The 20157-nt window shown below is 41.1% G+C and overlaps 2 protein-coding genes across 3 annotated transcripts in view; both read left to right on the forward strand.

The window, feature by feature from the left end:
• The window catches only part of map3k10 (mitogen-activated protein kinase kinase kinase 10), a 111396-nt gene that overhangs the window by 16689 nt on the left and 74550 nt on the right, over window positions 1-20157 (forward strand). The gene's annotated exons all lie outside the window — the stretch shown is intronic.
• Window positions 13860-16103, forward strand: LOC133658333 (uncharacterized). The gene has a single exon (XM_062060238.1). It carries the CDS (start codon window positions 14036-14038, stop codon window positions 14801-14803), a length of 768 nt encoding a protein of 255 aa, XP_061916222.1. The 5' UTR covers window positions 13860-14035; the 3' UTR covers window positions 14804-16103.

The following is a 20157-nucleotide window of genomic DNA, read 5'->3' on the forward strand; positions in this document are numbered from 1 at the left end:
GTAGTACGCTCCTGTACTTGGTATCATTACAGTGGATGTCAGGTGTAGATCCACCCATGGCATTTGTTCACATTTTGACGCCGGTGAGCTACGGTGTGTAGTGAAGCATGTTTAGCTATTCCTCGTCCTGCAGTGATAATGATACTTGTAAGAAACATACTTTATTTGTCGCCATGGAGACGAGGATTAGTGATTTAGAAGTAGCTAAAACACTGCAGACTGCGGCTGGAATTTAGCCGCTAGCTAGTCTTAAAGTACCTCTTCCTGAGGGTGTTTCAGTGTTATAACTTCACCTTTATCTTTACTTTTTAAGCCAAAATGCGTCCATTCTCCCTTTTCTGTCCACACACTGTGTCTGCTTGTAAGTACTCTGTGCGTGTGCGCTGCCGAACATGCTCCTCTGCTCGTAAAACCAGCAATGTCACGACGTGACCACGACGAGGGGTATTGGGGGGGCAGTGGCGGACCGGTACTTTTCAGAGGCGGCATAGAACCAAATATAATCCATTAGTATCGCGGTACTTTACTAATACTTTACTTTCAAGAGTAAATGTATCCATGTATGCTAAGATGTCTTCCACTGCCTATAGAGGGCGCCACCTGTGGCGTCGTCATCTATTCCCGTCAAGCTCCTGAGTGGAGACTGATGGGAAGGAAGAAGAGGAGGAGAGTGCAGGGGGGGTAAACAGCGGTTCATCCACGTTTTGGGTTACACCTCAGCTCATTGTCCAGGTGCGCTGGTCTCAGGTGTCGACCACTTGGCACGGGCGCTCTTTACACAGCAACCCGGGCCCCCGAGCCTCCTCTAGCGCCTTCCATGAGCTGGGTAAACAATGATGCTTCATTCTTCCGCGCCTCTTTCATATGCCATCAAGGCACATTGACGCAATATGACACTGTTTTTTTCTAGACTTATTTTTGGCTCGCTTTTTTTCCCTCTCTAAATTCATCCTCTTGGAATTCAAGACACGTTTGTGTCTTTTAAGTGTAATGGCGAGGTTGTGGGACGGGCATAATCTGGTTACTATGAGCTCCTTAGAGTGATGTCACATCATGTTTGTGAGTGGCCTGGTGGTCATGCTTTACCTGTCACACTGATCCCGGATCAGCCTCAGGTTTCTCCCAATGATTGCGTAAATAAGACATCTTGCCACATTACTATTAGATGTGTTGTTAACAGTGGTGTGCCGTCAGGGCTAGCAAGACCTTCTCTGCTGGCCTAACATAACCAGAAATCATGATCTTAATTAAAAATACAATTATTTTTTAATTTACTTTCCCTAAATATGTAAAAGTATTCATATTCTCTTCATGTCATATTATGCTCCTTCCAGTGCTGTTGTTTTTACTTTTAGTTTGTATCCAATCAGAATTCAGCTAGCTTATGTTGCCATGCTGTACCAAATCTGCCCGGGGCCTTCAGAATCAACAATGTCTGTGCACTGTAAGTGAACGGGGACATACAGTTGATAGACCGTTGCGATAGCCAATCAGATCAGAAGTTGTTGTCAGTAAGGCCTTCTAGATGGCCTCACGTTGAACGTGACATTTACACGTCCTGTGATTGGATACTCATCGGGACCATTAGCGGATGAATTTGAGAACACATACACTGCAAAAAGTCAGTGTTCAAAAACAAGAAACAAAAATTAGGGGTATTTTACTTGAACTAAGGATAATTATCTGCCAATAGAACAAGAAAATTTGGCTTGTCAAGACTTTCCAAAACAAGTAAAATTAGCTAACCTCAATGAACCCAAAAATACCTTAAAATAAGTATATTCTCACTAATAACAAGTGCACTTTTCTTGGTAGAAAAAAAAATATATGAGACCTTTTTTCTCAATATGTTGAAAAATATTCTTAAATGAAGTAAATGCTAGTGCCATTATTTTGACATAATGATATACGCCCGGCATTACAATTCTTGAAACCAGCAAACTAACACTAAAAACTAGTTTATTTTTCTTAATGGAAAGGCAACAAGGCAACCGCTTGTTACTCTCGGGTTCTACTAGCCGCTCAGGGAAATCATATTGTCTAAAAATGCATTTTCCCATCGACAACATGACATCATCGCCCCAAGTGCGTGCTCTTTCAGTCAATTATATATATATACACACACACATATATATATATACAGCCCGGCCCCCAACCAAATTTTTCTTTATTGTAATTTTGAATAATTAACCTGAATGTGCATGAACTATTTCTGTTCAAAATAGTTTGAAATGTCACATGTTAAATGTTTAGATATTAACTGTCCGTTTACTGTACTGTGCCAACTGTACTACTATAGGAGTACATCTTTTCTCTTGTTTCATTGAAAATAAAACCGCAAAGTCCATTTGGCTGTCATCTGTTTTATTTATGAGACACAATTGTGTCAAAGTCATGATTTTTTTGTTCATGCTTGAAATAAGAAATTATTACTTTGAAAAAGTAGTCTTATACTTGTGAGTGTTGATGACACAGCTTTGCAACAGTTGATATTCTAGTTTCAAGCATGTTTTACTCATCTTAGCAACAAGCTGTAATATCTTACTGAGATCATTTAGGACCAAAACACTTAAAAGAAGTAAAACACTCCAACATAAAATCTGCTTAGTGAGAAGAATGATCTTATCAGACAGAAAATAAGCAAATATCACCCTTATTTGAGATATTTAATCTTACTTAGATTTCAGTTTTTGCAGTGTAGAGTTGATAGACAGTTGCGATAGCCAATCATATCACAAGTTGTTGACAGTAGCCTATCTAGGTAGCCTGATGTTAACGAGACTGTGATTGGATACTCACTTGTCACTCCAAAGTGAGTATCCATTTACAAGTTTCAATTTAGCAGGAGGCGGGAAGTGTTGCGTCGTGGCCATACCGGGCTCGCAGAGAAGGAGAACAAAACGTTGATTAGGTGGCAGATATATATTTGCAAGGCCATTTTCAAGAAGGATATTTAAAGAGAAACTACATCTTAAAGTTAAAGTTAAAGGACCAATGATGGTCACACACACACTAGGTGTGGCGAAATTATTCTCTGCATTTGACCTATCACCCTTGATCTCCCCCTGGAAGGTGAGGGGAGCAGTGAGCAGCAGCGGTGGCCGCAGCCGGGAATCATTTTTGGTGATTTAACCCCCAATTCCAACCCTTGTGAGACGATGTCGGCCAACCGTGGAAGCTAGCTCAGCTGTTCCGGCAACAAAATGGGGAAATGCTCACCACTGGCTTATACGGCGTCGAATAGGTCCTACTAATTGTGATTTTATTTTTTCACTTGTAACATGTTTTTTGCTATTTTAATTTTGACAGTACCACATAAGATATGTTTTAATTGCTGTTGCGTTTTAAGTTATTTTTTAAATGCGCCAGAAAATAACCCGTTTTGTACACTGTTTATGTGTTTCAATGCCCAGTAGGGCGTAAATGTGTTCCTGTATAGTATTTCTCCAGCAATTAAAGTTAAAGTTAAAGTACCAATGATTGTCACACACACACACTAGGTGTGTGGAAATTATCCTCTGCATTTGACCCATCACCCTTGATCACAACATTGTAACAAATGTTACAATGTTGTTCCAGACCACAGCAAACGTTACCCAGCTTGCAAAAATTGTAATACATCCTTTTGACCTTCCTTTTTTTCAATAACACCTGGTGTCGAACTTTGAGATCGGCCCCAGTCCACACAAACATTTCAACATCTCACCCAAGTTAATTGGGCATACATGCACGCACCCGCCCCTCCCCCAATCAACGCCTTCACCACTGCTTAATTCCTCCGGGGTTGCGGATGGCTGAGTAGCGCTTTATCGCGGCAGCCGGTCTCCAGGGCCCCAAATCCCCACCCCCTCTGTTGCGAGTTGTTGTGATTACATGTATCATGTTTATGTGTGCCATGCTATGTGAGGTTTTTTCCTCGGACTCAGTCTGGACCCCTCCTGTCCAGCCTTAGACTGATATTTTTTTTACTCTTCCCCCTTTCCCAATGTCACATTTTTCCCACCTTTTTTAAGGAGCGCCGTAAGTGGCCGATCCGTTGGCGGTCCCGTCTTGTCCCCTTGTAACGTATGTCTGCTCTTAGTGGGACTGTGCCGAAAATGAAATTTCAGTTCTTATGTGTCTTGTACATGTTAAAGAATGGACAACAATAAAGCATCTTGATCTTGATCTTGATCTTGATTAGAAGAAGACAGCCTGTCCTTTTCTTTAACTTGGACACACACATCTATACCTTTGGAAGGTATAGATGGAAATCATTTTTGGTGATTTAAACCCCAATTCCAACCCTTGATGCTGAGTGCCAAGCAGGGAGGTAATGGCTCCCATTTTTATAGTCAATGGTCATGTGGTGACATCAATGATGGTATTTTGAGAGGTCATCATTGAAGTCGGACATCACTGAAGACCTAGGTGGGAAACGCACGACCCGCCACTGGTTGTTATTAGTAATATTTATGGTTTTGGTTTTATTTTTTTTGGACATGTTTAAACCTCTAAAGGGTTAGTGGCCACATGCGTGGACAGCACCATTTAGCTCTTATTTCCAAAATTGTGTACACTCAGTGTTTCCCACACATTCATTTATTTGTGGCGGCCCGCCACGAAAGAATTACGCCCGCCACAAATAGATTTTTTTTAATTATTTTTTTGTCCTGTCCAGATTCTCAGGCAAATCATATAGTTGATGTAGATGCCCATATAGGCTGTTCAGATTTACTTTACAAAAGAGAAGTGTAGGATACTTCCAAGCCACGTGTTACAACAGCGTGGCTTCATAGTAAAAGAGTGCGGGTACTAGACTGGCCTGCCTGTAGTCCAGACCTGTCTCCCATTGAAAATGTGTGGCGCATTATGAAGCCTAAAATACCACAACGGAAACCCCGGACTGTTGAACAACTTAAGCTGTACATTGTCAGGATCCGTGGTCCGGATCAGGTTTTGTTTAGTTATGTTCTGTTAGTTTTGGACTCCATAGTTCCTGTTTGCGCTTCCTTGTTTGTTTTGTCACCATGGCGACTCATTAGTTTCACCTGCCTCATTTGTTCGGATCACACCTGTCGCTAATCATGACATTATTATTTAAGCCTGCCTTTGTTGATCACTCGTCCTGGCTTCTTTGTTTGCGATATGCTACTGTTACGTTGGTTTATTCCTGTGCTAAGTTGTTGCCTTAGCTTCCCTTGTGATTTGGCACGCTTTTTTTGGTTTGTTTTCTGTCTTTCAGTATAGTGTATGATTTATGATTAATTAATCATCTCCTACCTTCACGTTTTCGTCCGGAGTTGTCCGTTTTGCATCTGGAGGAACGACCCCGCATAAAGATGCGACCCGGTCGTGACATACATCAAGCAAGAATGGGAAATAGTTCCACCTGAAAAGCTTCAAAAATGTGTCTCCTCAGTTCCCAAACGTTTACTGAGTGTTGTTAAAAGGAAAGGCCATGTAACACAGTGGTAAAAATGCCCCTGTGACAATTTATTTGCAATGTGTTGCTGCCATTAAATTCCAAGTTAATGATTATTTGAAAAAAAAAAAAGAAGTTTCTCAGTGTGAACATGAAATATCTTGTCTTTGCAGTCTATTCAATTGAATATAAGTTGAAAATCATTGTATTCTGTTTTTATTTACCATTTACACAACGTGCCAACTTCACTGGTTTTGTATTTTTCTCTGTCAAAACGGAAAGAAAGAATACATTTAGTCAGTACTTTATTGATGCATATTATCTCCAGGCGTTGGCGGGCCATATAAAATGATGTGGCGGGCCAGATTCGGCCGCCCGGGGCCTTGAGTTTGACACGTGCGATATAGACTGAGCAATGCTGACACGACGTGCTGTTTTTGCCAATGGGAGCCATGTTTACATAGTCAACAACCATCTGAATAGAGGGAGCCCGGGGGGTCTCGAGGCAAACTTGACAAGTATGTTGTTTTAGTCCTTTTTGAAGCAAAAAATACATGTGATAGTCCCCATCAGTTCTTACTTAACAACAATGCAAAGTGGTTGAATGGCTACTAACCAGATTAGCGAGGCCTGATGTCTAGTGCATATAATACAGTGACTGGGAGAATATCAGAGTGTGGCTGTTGAGGAAAGGGATTAGAGTGCTGGCCAGTCCCCCGGGAGCTAATCCCCCGGAGAGACGTAGCGGTGGAGGGCGAGACTGTGACTAACTTGGACTGGTGGGAGCTCGCAATGATGACGGCGCTGCGACAACACTGAAGGGGTCATGTCTCAGCCTTTTGGGACTGGACTATTTCATAGAAATGGATTCAGGTTCTACTGTGACATTTGTGCTCGGGAAGGCATGCTGGCATACGTGAATGATGTTTATGTAGCTCTTTTTCTCTAGCGACACAAAGTGCTTTAGCATGTAAAAAAAACAACAACAACTTTATCTACAGTTAAACCAGTGTGGCTGGCACTTGCCCAAGGACACGGTGGCCATGACTAGGATGGCAAACCAGGAACCCTCAAGTTTCTGGACCGCGGCTCTACCAACCGAGCCACGCGCCCCCACCGGCTCAGCGGCCTAGTGGTTAGAGCAGGGGTCACCAAACTACGGCCCGCGGGCCGGATACGGCCCCCCAGCATCCAAAATCCGGCCCGCGGGAAGTCCCAAGTAAAAAATTTAAAAAAAAAATAAAATAAAAAAAAAAAAAAATATATATATATATATATATATATATATATATATATATATATATATATTTTTTTTTTGTATTATTATTTTTTTTTTAATTTGTCCTTACTAGTCCATTGTCTACCGTCTCCTAGCCACTCACGCAAATCATATTGTCTAAAAATGCATTTTACCATCGATAACGTGACATGCAGCAAGTGCGCTCTTTAAGTCAATTAGTGAAGCGAGGAATAGATATGTATGAATATATATATATATATATATATATATATATATATATATATATATATATATATATATATATATATATATATATATATATATATATATATATATATATATATATATATTTATATATATATATATATATATATATATATATATATATATATATATATATATATATATATATACATATATATATATACACACACACATATATATATATATATACACACATATAGACACATAATTATATGACACATGCTCGTACATGAGTGAGTGAGTGTACCTCTGTGGAGTATTTCTAGTCTTACTACAGTACAGGCCAAATGTTTGGACACACCTTCTCCTCATTCAATGCATTTTCTTTATTTTCATGACTATTTACATTGTAGATTGTCACATCAAAACTATGAATGAACACATGTGGAGTTATGTGCTTAACAAAAAAAGGTGAAATAACTGAAAACATGTTTAATATTCCAGTTTCTTCAAAATAGCCACCCTTTGCTCGGATTACTGCTTTTGCACACTCTTGGCATTCTCTCAATGAGCTTCAAGAGGTAGTCACCTGAAATGGTTTTCACTTCACAGGTGTCATAGTTTTGATGCCTTCAGGGACAATCTACAATGTAAATAGTCATGAAAATAAAGAAACCGCATTGAAATGAGAAGGTGTGTCCAAAATAATGTAGTCCCGATACCAATATTTTGGTACCGGTACCAAAATTATTTCGATACTTTTCGGTACTTTTCTAAATAAAGGGGACCACAAAAAAAAATTCAATATTGGCTTTATTTTAACAAAAAATCTTAGAGTACATTAAACATATGTTTATTATTGCAATTTAGTCCTTAAATAAAATAGTGAACATACTAGACAACTTGTCTTTTAGTAGTAAGTAAACAAGTAAAGGACTCCTAATTAGTCTGCTGACATATGCAGTAACATATTGTGTCATTTATCTACCTATTATTTTGTCTACATTATTAAGGAAAAGTGGTAGACAATTAATTATTAATCTACTTGTTCATTTACTGTTAATATCTGCTTACTTTCTCTTTTAACATAACACTTTTGTTAAAATGTAATAATCACGTATTCTTCTCTTCTTTGATACTTTACATTAGTTTTGGATGATACCACACATTTGGGTATCAATCCGATACCAAGTAGTTACAGGATCATACATTGGTCATATTCAAAGTCCTCATGTGTCCAGGGATGTATTTACTGAGTTTATAAACATAATATGAATTAAAAAAAAACTAAAGCAGATGTTGTGATGCCAAAAAATATTGTCAAATCATAGTAGTATCGACTAGATACGTGCCTGTACTTGATATCAGTACAGTGGATGTCAGGTGTAGATCCACCCATGGCGTTTGTTTACATTGTGACGCCGGTGAGCTACGGTGTGTAGTGAAGCATGTTTAGCTGTTCCTCGTCCTGCAGTGATAATGTTACTTGGAAGAAACATACTTTATTTGTCGCCACGGAGACAAGGAATAGTGATTTAGAAGTAGCTAAAACACTGCCGACGGCGGATGGACGTTAGCCGCTAGCCAGCTAGCCATGTTTTAAAGCAGTGGTCCCCAACCATCGGGCTGCGGCTCGGTACGGGTCCGTGGACCGATTGGTACCGGGCCGCACAAGAAATAAAAAATAAAAAAATAAAACAAAAATGTTCGTTTTCTTTTTAAACATTTTATTAAATCAACACAAAAAATACAATATATACATTATATATGAATATAGATCATTACAGTCTGCAGGGATACAGTCCGTAAGCACACATGATTGTATTTCTTTATGACAAATTTTTTTTTTTTAAATTAAACAAATACAACCCCCCCCCCCCCAAACCCCCGGTCCGTGGGACAAATTTTCAAGCGTTGACCGGTCCGCAGCTACAAAAAGGTTGGGGACCACTGTTTTAAAGCACCTCTTCCGGTGGGCGTTTCATTGTTACAATTTTTATCTTTAATTTCTAAGGTAAAATGCGTCCGTTTTCCTTTTTCTGTCTACAATCTGTGTCTGCTTGTAAGTACTCCGTGTGTGTGCGCTGCCGAACATGCTCCTCTGCTCGTAAAACCAGCAATATCACGACGTGACGCGGGCGCAGGGGTGTGGGACCGGTACGTTTCAGAGGCGGTATAGCCCGGTACCGGTCCGTGGACCGATTGGTACAAGAAATTTAAAAAATAAAAATAAAAAAATGTATTTTTATTTTTATTAAATCAACATAAAAAACACAATATATACATTATATATCAATATAGATCAATACAGTGTGCAGGGATACAGTCCGTAAGCACACATGATTGTATTTCTTTATGACAAAAAACCAAAAAAAACAATTTTCAAGCGTTGACCGGTCCGCAGCTACAAAAAGGTTGGGGACCACTGCGGTATAGTACCGAAAAGGATTCATTAGTATCGTGGTACTATACTAATACCGGTATACCGTACAACCCTAGTCCAAACTTCTGTCCTGTACTGTATCTAGGCCACCTACTCAGTGGCCTAGTGGTTAGAGTGTCTGCCCTGAGATCGGTAGGTTGTGAGTTCAAACCCCGGCCGGGTCATACCAAAGACTATAAAAATGGGACCCATTACCTCCCTGCTTGGCACTCAGCATTAAGGGTTGGAATTGGGGGTTAAATCACCAAAAATGATTCCCGGGCGCGGCTACGCTGCTGCCCACTGCTCTCCTCAACTCCCAGGGGGTGATCAAGGGGATGGGTCAAATGCAGAGGACAAATTTCACCACACCTAGTGTGTGTGTGACTATCATTGGTACTTTAACTTTATATATTTGTACAAGATGGTGACTATAATTAATAACAGCACATTCATTCTACATGGACGTGTGCAGGAGTGATTTTGCGTAACGCAGGCTTTGACCTGGTGGATTATTTCTAGTCTCACAATGTTAACCTAAAGACAAAAGTCAAAGGGACTGGTTTTATCCAACCCCACTCTTCGTTTCCATCCGAGCCTCCAGGGGTTTCTACATTCCTGGTCTGCTCCTGCCTCTCGCTTGCTCACATCCATCCCTGGACTCTCATTCCCTGCCCACGGTCGCCCATGGCTGCTTCCCCAGCACCCCGCCTCCTCAGCCATGCAGCGACTCCTGCCACTGGCAGCCATGCTCTCTTTTCTGTCTTGGGCTGCTTTGTGAGAATGGGGTCATTGTTGCTCTGTAGCGATGTGTACATGTGTTTGTGTGCGACGGAGAGTGTGGGTTCGCTCGCCCCAGCGCCGGCGCGTCCTGATGTCCAGCCTCCATGTGCACGCACACGCACACACAAGGCTGCATAGTCACTCACTGCACTGCACTGTACTCGTCACCACTGAATATATGAGCAGACGTCAAAACACAGCCTTGTCTTGTAATTGCTTGTACTCTGCAAGGACGGTGACACCCAGTATTTCCCTTTGATTTTATCTCTATGAACACTCAATATAGTTGATGTAGATGCACAAATCTGCTGTACAGGTTTACTTTACAAAAGAGCAGTGTGGGATACTTCTCTTGTTGCCTTATTTGTATTTGACTTCATCAAATGTGATGTACAAACCCCAAAAGCAGTGAAGTTGGCACGTTGTGTAAATGGTAAATAAAAACAGAAAACAATGATTTGCAAATCCTTTTAAACTTATAATTAATTGAATAGACTGTAAAGACAAGATATTTCATGTTCACACTGAGAAACTTCCTTTTTTTTGGTGCAAATAATCATTAACTTAGAATTTAATGGCAGCAACACATTGCAAAAAAGTTGTCAGAGGGGCATTTTTACCACTGTGTTACATGGCCTTTCCTTTTAACAACACTCAGTAAACGTTTGGGAACTGAGGAGACACATTTTTGAAGCGTTTCAGGTGGAATTGTTTCCCATTCTTACTTGATGTACAGCTTAAGTTGTTCAACAATCCGGGGGTCTCCGTTGTGGTATTTTAGGCTTCATATTGCGCCACACATTTTCAATGGACTACAGGCAGGCCAGTCTAGTACCCGCACTCTTTTACTATGAAGCCACGTTGATGTAACACGTGGCTTGGCATTGTCTTGCTGAAATAAGCAGGGGCGTCCATGGATGGCAACATATGTTGCTCCAAAACCTGTATGTACCTTTCAGCATTAATGGCGCCTTCACAGATGTGTAAGTTACCCATGTCTTGGGCACTAATACACCCCCATACCATCACAGATGCTGGCTTTTCAACTTTGCGCCTACAACAATCCGGATGGTTCTTTTCCTCTTTGTTCCGGAGGACACGACGTCCACAGTTTCCAAAAACAATTTGAAATGTGGACTCGTCAGACCACAGAACACTTTTCCACTTTGTATCAGTCCATCTTAGATGAGCTTGGGTCCAGCGAAGCTGACGGCGTTTCTGGCTGTTGTTGATAAATGGCTTTGCCTTTGCATAGTAGAGTTTTAACTTGCACTTACAGATGTAGCGACCAACTGCAGTTACTGACAGTGGGTTTCTGAAGTGTTCCTGAGCCCATGTGGTGATATCCTTTACACACTGATGTCGCTTTTTGACGCAGTACCGTCTGAGGGATCCAAGGTCACGGGCATGCAATGTTGGTTTTCGGCCTTGCTGCTTACGTGCAGTGATTTCTCCAGATTCTCTGAAGCTTTTAATGATATTACAGACCTTAGATGCTGAAATCTCTAAATTTCTTGCAATAGCTGGTTGACAAATGTTGTTCTTAAAGAATTTGCTCACGCATTTGTTGACAAAGTGGTGACCCTCGCCCCATCCTTGTTTGTGAATGACTGAGCATTTCATGGAATCTACTTTTATACCCAATCATGGCACCCACCTGTTCCCAATTAGCCTGTTCACCTGTGGGATGTTCCAAATAAGTGTTTGACGAGCATTCCTCAACTTTCTCAGTCTTTTTTGCTACTTGTGCCAGCTTTTTTGAAACATGTTGCAGGCATCCAATTCCAAATGAGCTAATATTTGCCAAAAACAACAACGTTTACCAGTTCGAACGTTAAGTATCTTGTCTTTGCAGTCTATTCAATTGAATATAAGTTGAAAAGGATTTGCAAATCATTGTATTCTGTTTTTATTTACCATTGACACAACCTAAAAGTACCAATGATAGTCACACACACACACTAGGTGTGGTGAGATTATCCTCTGCATTTGACCCATCACCCGCACCCCCTGGGAGGTGAGGGGAGCAGTGAGCAGCAGCGGTAGCCGGGCCGCATTGTGGTAAAACAATTTGGCTGGGGGCCGCGCTATATATATATATATATATATATATATATATATATATATATATATATATATATATATATATATATATATATATATATATATATATATATATATATATATATATATATATATATATATATATATATATATATATATATATATATACATGTATATATATATATATATACATGTATATATATATATATATGTATGTATGTATGTATGTATGTGTATATATATATATATATATATATTATATGTAAATGTGTGTGTGTGTATATATTTATATGTATATGTAAATGTGTATATATGTGTTTGTATATATGTATATGTCTATGTATATGCATATGTCCATGTACCTGTCCTGGAGGACCAACACCACGGCCATCGTCAAGAGGGCACAGCAGAGGCTCTACTTCTTGAGAGTACTCAGGAATCTCCACCTGAGACAGGATCTGCTGGTGTCCTTCTACCGCTGTTCTGTGGAGAGCATCCTCACATACTGCATCTGCGTATGGTTCTGCAGCTGCACAGCAGCAGAGAGGAAAGCTCTCCAGAGGGTCGTCAACTCGGCCCAAAAAATCATCGGGTGCCCCCTCCCCTCCCTGGAAGAACTGTATAACTCCCGCTGCCTGAAGAAGGCAGCCAACATACTCAAGGACCCATCCCACCCCGGCAACAGCCACTTCGATCGGCTGCCTTCCGGCAGACGTTTCAGAACCATGCGAACCCGCACAAATAGACTCAGGAACAGTTTCTACCCCCGGGCCATAACTGCACTAAACGCAGCTAAATTGTAAAAAAAAACAAAAAACAAAAACTCCCTCACGTGCAACATGAGGAAGCCACCGGTCAATCACGATCCGGGACTGTGCAATCAGCGATTACATGCCAACTGGACAATATTTATCATATTTATTCACACAATTAATCCACAATAAAAAGCCTGCACAGCATAGGAGGTAGGAAATGCTGACTCCCACCCCCTTAGCACACTGGGATTCAGCATTACTCCTCTCTAGTCACTTTATACTTTTTACTGTCTCGTTTTCTTTTACATTGCCTCCTAGAGTGGTCTTAGGCCACATTGTATATTGCATATTGTGTATATTGTGTTGTTTTTGTATATTGTGTGGTTTGTTCTTTTTAAAAAAAAATGCAAAGCACCTCAGGGAAGCAATCTAAATTTCGTTGGACCTGTACCTGTACATGCACAATGACAATAAAGATCATTCATTCATGTATATATATATATATATATATATATATATATATATATATATATATATATATATATATATATATATATATATATATATATATATATATATATGTATGTATGTATGTATGTATGTATATATATATATATATATATTATATACATATGTATATATATATATATATATATATATATATATATATATATATATATATATATATATATATATATATATATATATATATATATATATATATATATATATATATATATACATATATATATGTATATATATACATATATATATGTATATATATGTATATATACATATATATATGTATATATACATATATATGTATATATATATGTCACCCAGCAGTGATTAATGATACACTATATTGCCAAAAGTATTTGGCCAGCTGCCTTGACTCACATATGAACTTGAAGTGCCATCCCATTCCTAACTCATAGGGCTCAATATGACCTTTTGCAGCTATTCAGCTATACCGTGCGTGACTGCTCGCCGTCTGTTCGCTGCTGCGAAAAAGCGAAAAAGCTAAGTAGCGCTCTATCTCTAGCTGCTAAGCTAGCGCGGAGAAAGGCAGCGCCGGTCAGTAAGAAGCTACTCCTACAGACCGCGACCACTTCCCTGAGGACAGCAGGAACTTCACTCGGTGACAGAAAACACTGTGAGTAATGGCTTCCTGCGCGTCTTGCACCATACTCACGGAGAGGTTGGCTCTGCTAGAGGGCCGTGTCCGCCAGTTAGAGCAGAGTAATGTCGTAACTTTAGATGTTGCGGACACATCTGCTAGCGTTAGCTGTAGCGAGCTAACTAGCCCAGCTTGTAGCAGTCCTAAGCGGCCTACAAGCTACGGTGTACCGGTTGAGACGCATAATAGATTTAGCTCTTTAGCTAGTCCTACACCCCAGTCTACCGGGCACCACACCTTAGTTATAGGGGACTCCATCACCCGAAACATAAAGCTTAGCAAACCAGCCACAATAAAGTGTATCCCCGGGGCCAGAGCACCTGACATTGAAGCTAATCTTAGGGAGCTAACTCGCAACAGGCCTAGTAAACACGTACGACAGGCTAATCGCACCACTAATTATGCGAATATAGTTGTACACGTTGGCTCCAATGACACTAGAATGAGACAGTCAGAGATTACAAAGAGAAACATAGCCAGGACTTGTGATCTCGCCAGAAAGATGTCCAGGCATCGAGTAATTGTCTCTGGCCCCCTGCCTGCGAGAGGCAATGATGAGAGATATAGCAGATTAGTCTCGCTTAACAAGTGGTTGGCTAGCTACTGTAGGCAGAAGGGACTAACGTTTATTGATAACTGGCCCTCTTTCTGGGGCAAACCAGGCTTGCTGATGAGAGACGGCCTTCACCCTAACCAGGAAGGCGCCATCATCCTGTCTAGAAACATAGACTACTATTTAAGTCTCACTTGACTGACTACACTAGAGCAAGCCCGGTCACAGGCAACTACAATGTCTGTTAGTCCGGGTGAGGAGTCAGTTAAGCTAGAACTAGCCAGCGCCAGGCTGGATAATCCATGTACGCATAGCAATTCTCTTAGAATAATACACAATTCACATAATGTTTTTTCTGTTGTGTCTGTGTCAGGGGTGGACATGCATTCTACTGAGGTGGCAAATTATGATATGTCCAGTCTATTGCAGCACCAAACAAACAATCGGAAAATTCCCGTCATATCAATTCCTAGATATGGTCGAAACTATTTAAAGTGCACTACGCATAATAAACGCAACATTGTTAATATTGCCACTACGGATAATCTTAACAAAAACTCGTCAAAACAGCCCAATACCTATAATATGGGCTTTTTAAACATAAGATCATTGTCTCCCAAGGCGTTATTGGTTAATGAGGTCATTAGAGACAACAATCTTAACGTCATTGGTCTTAGCGAAACCTGGCTCAAACCGGACGAATTTTTTGCGCTCAATGAGGCATCTCCTCCTAACTATACGAATGCGCATGTTGCCCGCCCTCTTAAAAGGGGAGGGGGTGTCGCACTAATATACAATGAAAATTTCAACCTTACCCCTAACCTAAATAATAAATATAAATCGTTTGAGGTGCTTACTATGAGGTCTGTCACACCGCTACCTCTCGACCTGGCTGTTATCTACCGCCCCCCTGGGCCCTATTCGGACTTTATCAGTGAATTCTCAGAGTTCGTTGCTGATCTAGTGACGCACGCCGACAATATAATCATAATGGGGGACTTTAATATCCATATGAATACCCCATCGGACCCTCAGTGCGTGGCGCTCCAAACCATAATTGATAGCTGTGGTCTTACACAAATAATACATGAACCCACGCATCGCAACGGTAATACAATAGATCTAGTGCTTGTCAGGGGTGTCACCACCTCCAAAGTTATGATACTTCCATATACTAAAGTAATGTCCGATCATTACCTTATAAAATTTGAAGTTTTGACTCTTTGTCAACAAGCTAATAATAATAATAACTGCTATAGCGGCCGCAACATTAATGCTGCCACAACGATGACTCTTGCTGACCTACTGCCTTCGGTAATAGCACCATTCCCAAATTATGTCGGCTCTATTGATAAACTCACTAACAACTTTGACGATGCCTTGCGCGAAATTATTGATAGTATAGCACCGCTAAAGCAAAAAAGGGCCCCTAAAAGGCGCACCCCATGGTTTACAGAAGAAATTAGAGCTCAGAAATTATCATGTAGAAAACTGGAACGCAAATGGCGCGCGACTAAACTTGAGGTTTTCCATCAAGCATGGAGTGATAGTTTAATAACTTATAAACGCATGCTTACCTTAGCTAAAACTAAATACTACTCAAATCTCATCCGCCTCAACAAAAACGATCCTAAATTTCTGTTTAGTACAGTAGCATCGCTAACCCAACAAGGGACTCCTCCCAGTAGCTCCACCCACTCGGCAGATGATTTTATGAATTTCTTTAATAAGAAAATTGAACTCATTAGAAAGGAGATTAAAGACAACGCATCCCAGCTACAACTGGGCTCTATTAACACAAATACGACTGTATATACGACGGACACTGCCCTCCAAAATAGTCTCTCTATTTTTGATGAAATAACATTAGAGGAATTATTACAGCGTGTAAGTGGGATAAAACAAACAACATGTTTACTTGACCCACTTCCTGGGAAACTTATCAAGGAACTGTTTGTATTATTAGGTCCATCAGTGTTAAATATTATAAACTTATCACTTTCCTCTGGCACTGTTCCCCTAGCATTCAAAAAAGCGGTTATTCATCCTCTGCTCAAAAGACCTAACCTCGATCCTGACCTCATGGTAAACTACCGACCGGTCTCCCACCTTCCGTTTATTTCCAAAATTCTCGAAAAAACTGTTGCACAGCAGCTAAATGAACACTTAGTGACTAACAATCTCTGTGAACCTTTTCAATCCGGTTTCAGGGCAAATCACTCTACGGAGACAGCCCTCGCAAAAATGACTAATGATCTATTGCTAACGATGGATTCTGATGCGTCATCTATGTTGCTGCTTCTTGATCTTAGCGCCGCTTTCGATACCGTCGATCATAATATTTTATTAGAGCGTATCAAAACACGTATTGGTATGTCAGACTTAGCCTTGTCTTGGTTTAACTCTTATCTTACTGACAGGATGCAGTGCGTCTCCCATAACAATGTGACCTCGGACTATGTCAAGGTAACGTGCGGAGTTCCCCAGGGTTCGGTTCTTGGCCCTGCACTCTTTAGTATTTACATGCTGCCGCTGGGTGACATCATACGCAAGTACGGTGTTAGCTTTCACTGTTATGCTGATGACACTCAACTCTACATGCCCCTAAAGCTGACCAACACGCCGGACTGTAGTCAGCTGGAGGCGTGTCTTAATGAAATTAAACAATGGATGTCCGCTAACTTTTTGCAACTCAACGCTAAGAAAACGGAAATGCTGATTATCGGTCCTGCTAGACACCAACATCTATTTAATAATACCACCTTAACATTTGACAACCAAACAATTAAACAAGGAGACTCGGTAAAGAATCTGGGTATTATCTTCGACCCAACTCTCTCGTTTGAGTCACACATTAAGAGTGTTACTAAAACGGCCTTCTTTCATCTCCGTAATATCGCTAAAATTCGTTCCATCTTGTCCACTAGCGACGCTGAGATCATTATTCATGCGTTCGTTACGTCTCGTCTCGATTACTGTAACGTATTATTTTCGGGCCTCCCTATGTCTAGCATTAAAAGATTACAGTTGGTACAAAATGCGGCTGCAAGGCTTTTGACAAAAACAAGAAAGTTTGATCATATTACGCCTATACTGGCTCACCTGCACTGGCTTCCTGTGCACTTAAGATGCGACTTTAAGGTTTTACTACTTACGTATAAAATATTACACGGTTTAGCTCCAGCCTATCTCGCCGATTGTATTGTACCATATGTCCCGACAAGAAATCTGCGTTCAAAGAACTCCGGCTTATTAGTGATTCCCAGAGCCAAAAAAAAGTCTGCGGGCTATAGAGCGTTTTCTATTCGGGCTCCAGTACTCTGGAATGCCCTCCCGGTAACAGTTAGAGATGCTACCTCAGTAGAAGCATTTAAGTCCCATCTTAAAACTCATTTGTATAATCTAGCCTTTAAATAGACCCCCCCTTTTTTAGACCAGTTGATCTGCCGTTTCTTTTCTTCTCTCCTCTTCTCCCCTGTCCCTTGCGAGGGGGAGTTGCATAGGTCCGGTGGCCATGGATGAAGTGCTGGCTGTCCAGAGCCGGGACCCCGGGTGGACCACTAGCCTGTGCATCGGTTGGGGACATCTCTGCGCTGCTGACCCGTCTCCGCTCGGGATGGTTTCCTGTTGGCCCCGCTGTGGACTGGACTCCCGCTGATGTGTTGGATCCACTGTGGACTGGACTTTCACAATGTTATGTCAGACCCACTCGACATCCGTTGCTTTCGGTCTCCCCTAGAGGGGGGGGGTTACCCACATATGCGGTCCTCTCCAAGGTTTCTCATAGTCATTCACCGACGTCCCACTGGGGTGAGTTTTTCCTTGCCCGTATGTGGGCTCTGTACCGAGGATGTCGTTGTGGCTTGTACAGCCCTTTGAGACACTTGTGATTTAGGGCTATATAAATAAACATTGATTGATGATTGATTGATATTACAGCTTCAACTCTTCTGGGAAGGCTGTCCACAAGGTTGTGGAGTGTGTTTTTAGGGATTTTTGACCATTCTTCCAAAAGCGCATTGGTGAGGTCACACACTGATGTTGGTGGAGAAGGCCTGGCTCTCAGTCTCCGTTCTACTTCATCCCAAAGGTGTTCTATTGGGTTCAGGTCAGGACCCTGTGCAGGCCAGTCAAGTTCGTCCACACCAGGCTATGTCATCCATATCTTTACGGACCTTGCTTTGTGCACTGGTGCACAGTCATGTTGGAAGAGGAAGGAGCCCGCTCCAAACTGTTCCCACAAGGTTGGGAGCATGGAATTGTCCAAAATGTTTTGGTATCCTGGAGCATTCAAAGTTCCTTTCACTGGAACTAAGGGGCCAAGCCCAACTCCTGAAAAATAACCCCACACCATATTCCTCCTCCACCAAATTGCACACGCCTACCACTAGGTGGCTGATTTGCTGTTTTTCCCAAACTCTTCCATTTTCTTATAATAAAGCTGACAGTTGACTTTGGAATATTTAGGAGGGAGGAAACTTTACGACTGAATTTGTTGCACAGGTGGCGTCCTGTGACAGTTCCACGCTGGAAATCACTGAGAGCGGCCCATTCTTTCACAAATGTTTGTAGAAACAGTCTCCATGCCTAAGTGCTTGATTTTATACACCTGTGGCCGGGTCAAGTGGTTAGGACACCTGATTCTCATCATTTGGATGGGTGGCCAAATATTTTTGGCAATATAGTGTACCTGCCATCTTACACTGTAGAACTTGAATGACTCAAAATAAGCCACAATGCCAAGAAAGGCACATTAATCAGTGGTTTATAAGGAAGTGATGGTACATAGGACAAGTTCTGAATGCTGTAGATCAGTGTTTTTCAACCTTTTTTGAGCCAAGGCACATTTTTTGCGTTGAAAATATGCAGAGGCACACCACCAGCAGAAATAATTAAAAAACGAAACTCAGTTGACAGTAAAAAGTCGTTGTTGCAATTGTTGGATATGACTTTAAAGCATAACCAAGCATGCATCAATATAGCTCTTGTCTCAAAGTAGGTGTACTGTCACCACCTGTCACATCACACCCTGACTTATTTGGACTTTTTTTTGCTGCTTTCCTGTGTGTAGTGTTTTACTTCTTGTCTTGCGCTCCTATTTTGGTGTCTTTTTCTCTTTTTTTGGTATTTTCCTGTAGCAGTTTCCTGTCTACCTTTGAGCGATATACCCCGCATCTACTTTGCTTTAGCAATCAAGAATATTTCAGTTGTTTTTATCCTTCTTTGTGGGGACATTGTTGATTGTCACGTCATGTTCAGTTGTACACTGTGGACGCCGTCTTTGCTCCACAGTAAGTCTTTGCTGTCGTCCAGCATTCTGTTTTCGTTTACTTTGTAGCCAGTTCAGTTTTAGTTTCGTTCTGCATAGCCTTCCCTAAGCTTCAATGCCTTTTCTTAAGGGCACTCACCTTTTGTCTATTTTTGGTTTAAGCATAAAACACAATTTTACCTGCACACTGCCTCCCGCTGTTTCCGACGTCTACAAAGCAATTAGCACCGGTTGCCACCTACTGATATGGAAGAGTATTACACTCTAGCTCTAGACAGCACCG

This window comes from Entelurus aequoreus, linkage group LG10 (assembly GCF_033978785.1).
Source record: "Entelurus aequoreus isolate RoL-2023_Sb linkage group LG10, RoL_Eaeq_v1.1, whole genome shotgun sequence".
Taxonomy (NCBI): Eukaryota; Metazoa; Chordata; class Actinopteri; order Syngnathiformes; family Syngnathidae; genus Entelurus; species Entelurus aequoreus.

What these genes read in the sequence shown, in the direction of transcription:
- LOC133658333 (XM_062060238.1), top strand. Translation starts at nt 14,036, where the DNA reads ATGGCTTCCTGCGCGTCTTGCACCATACTCACGGAGAGGTTGGCTCTG.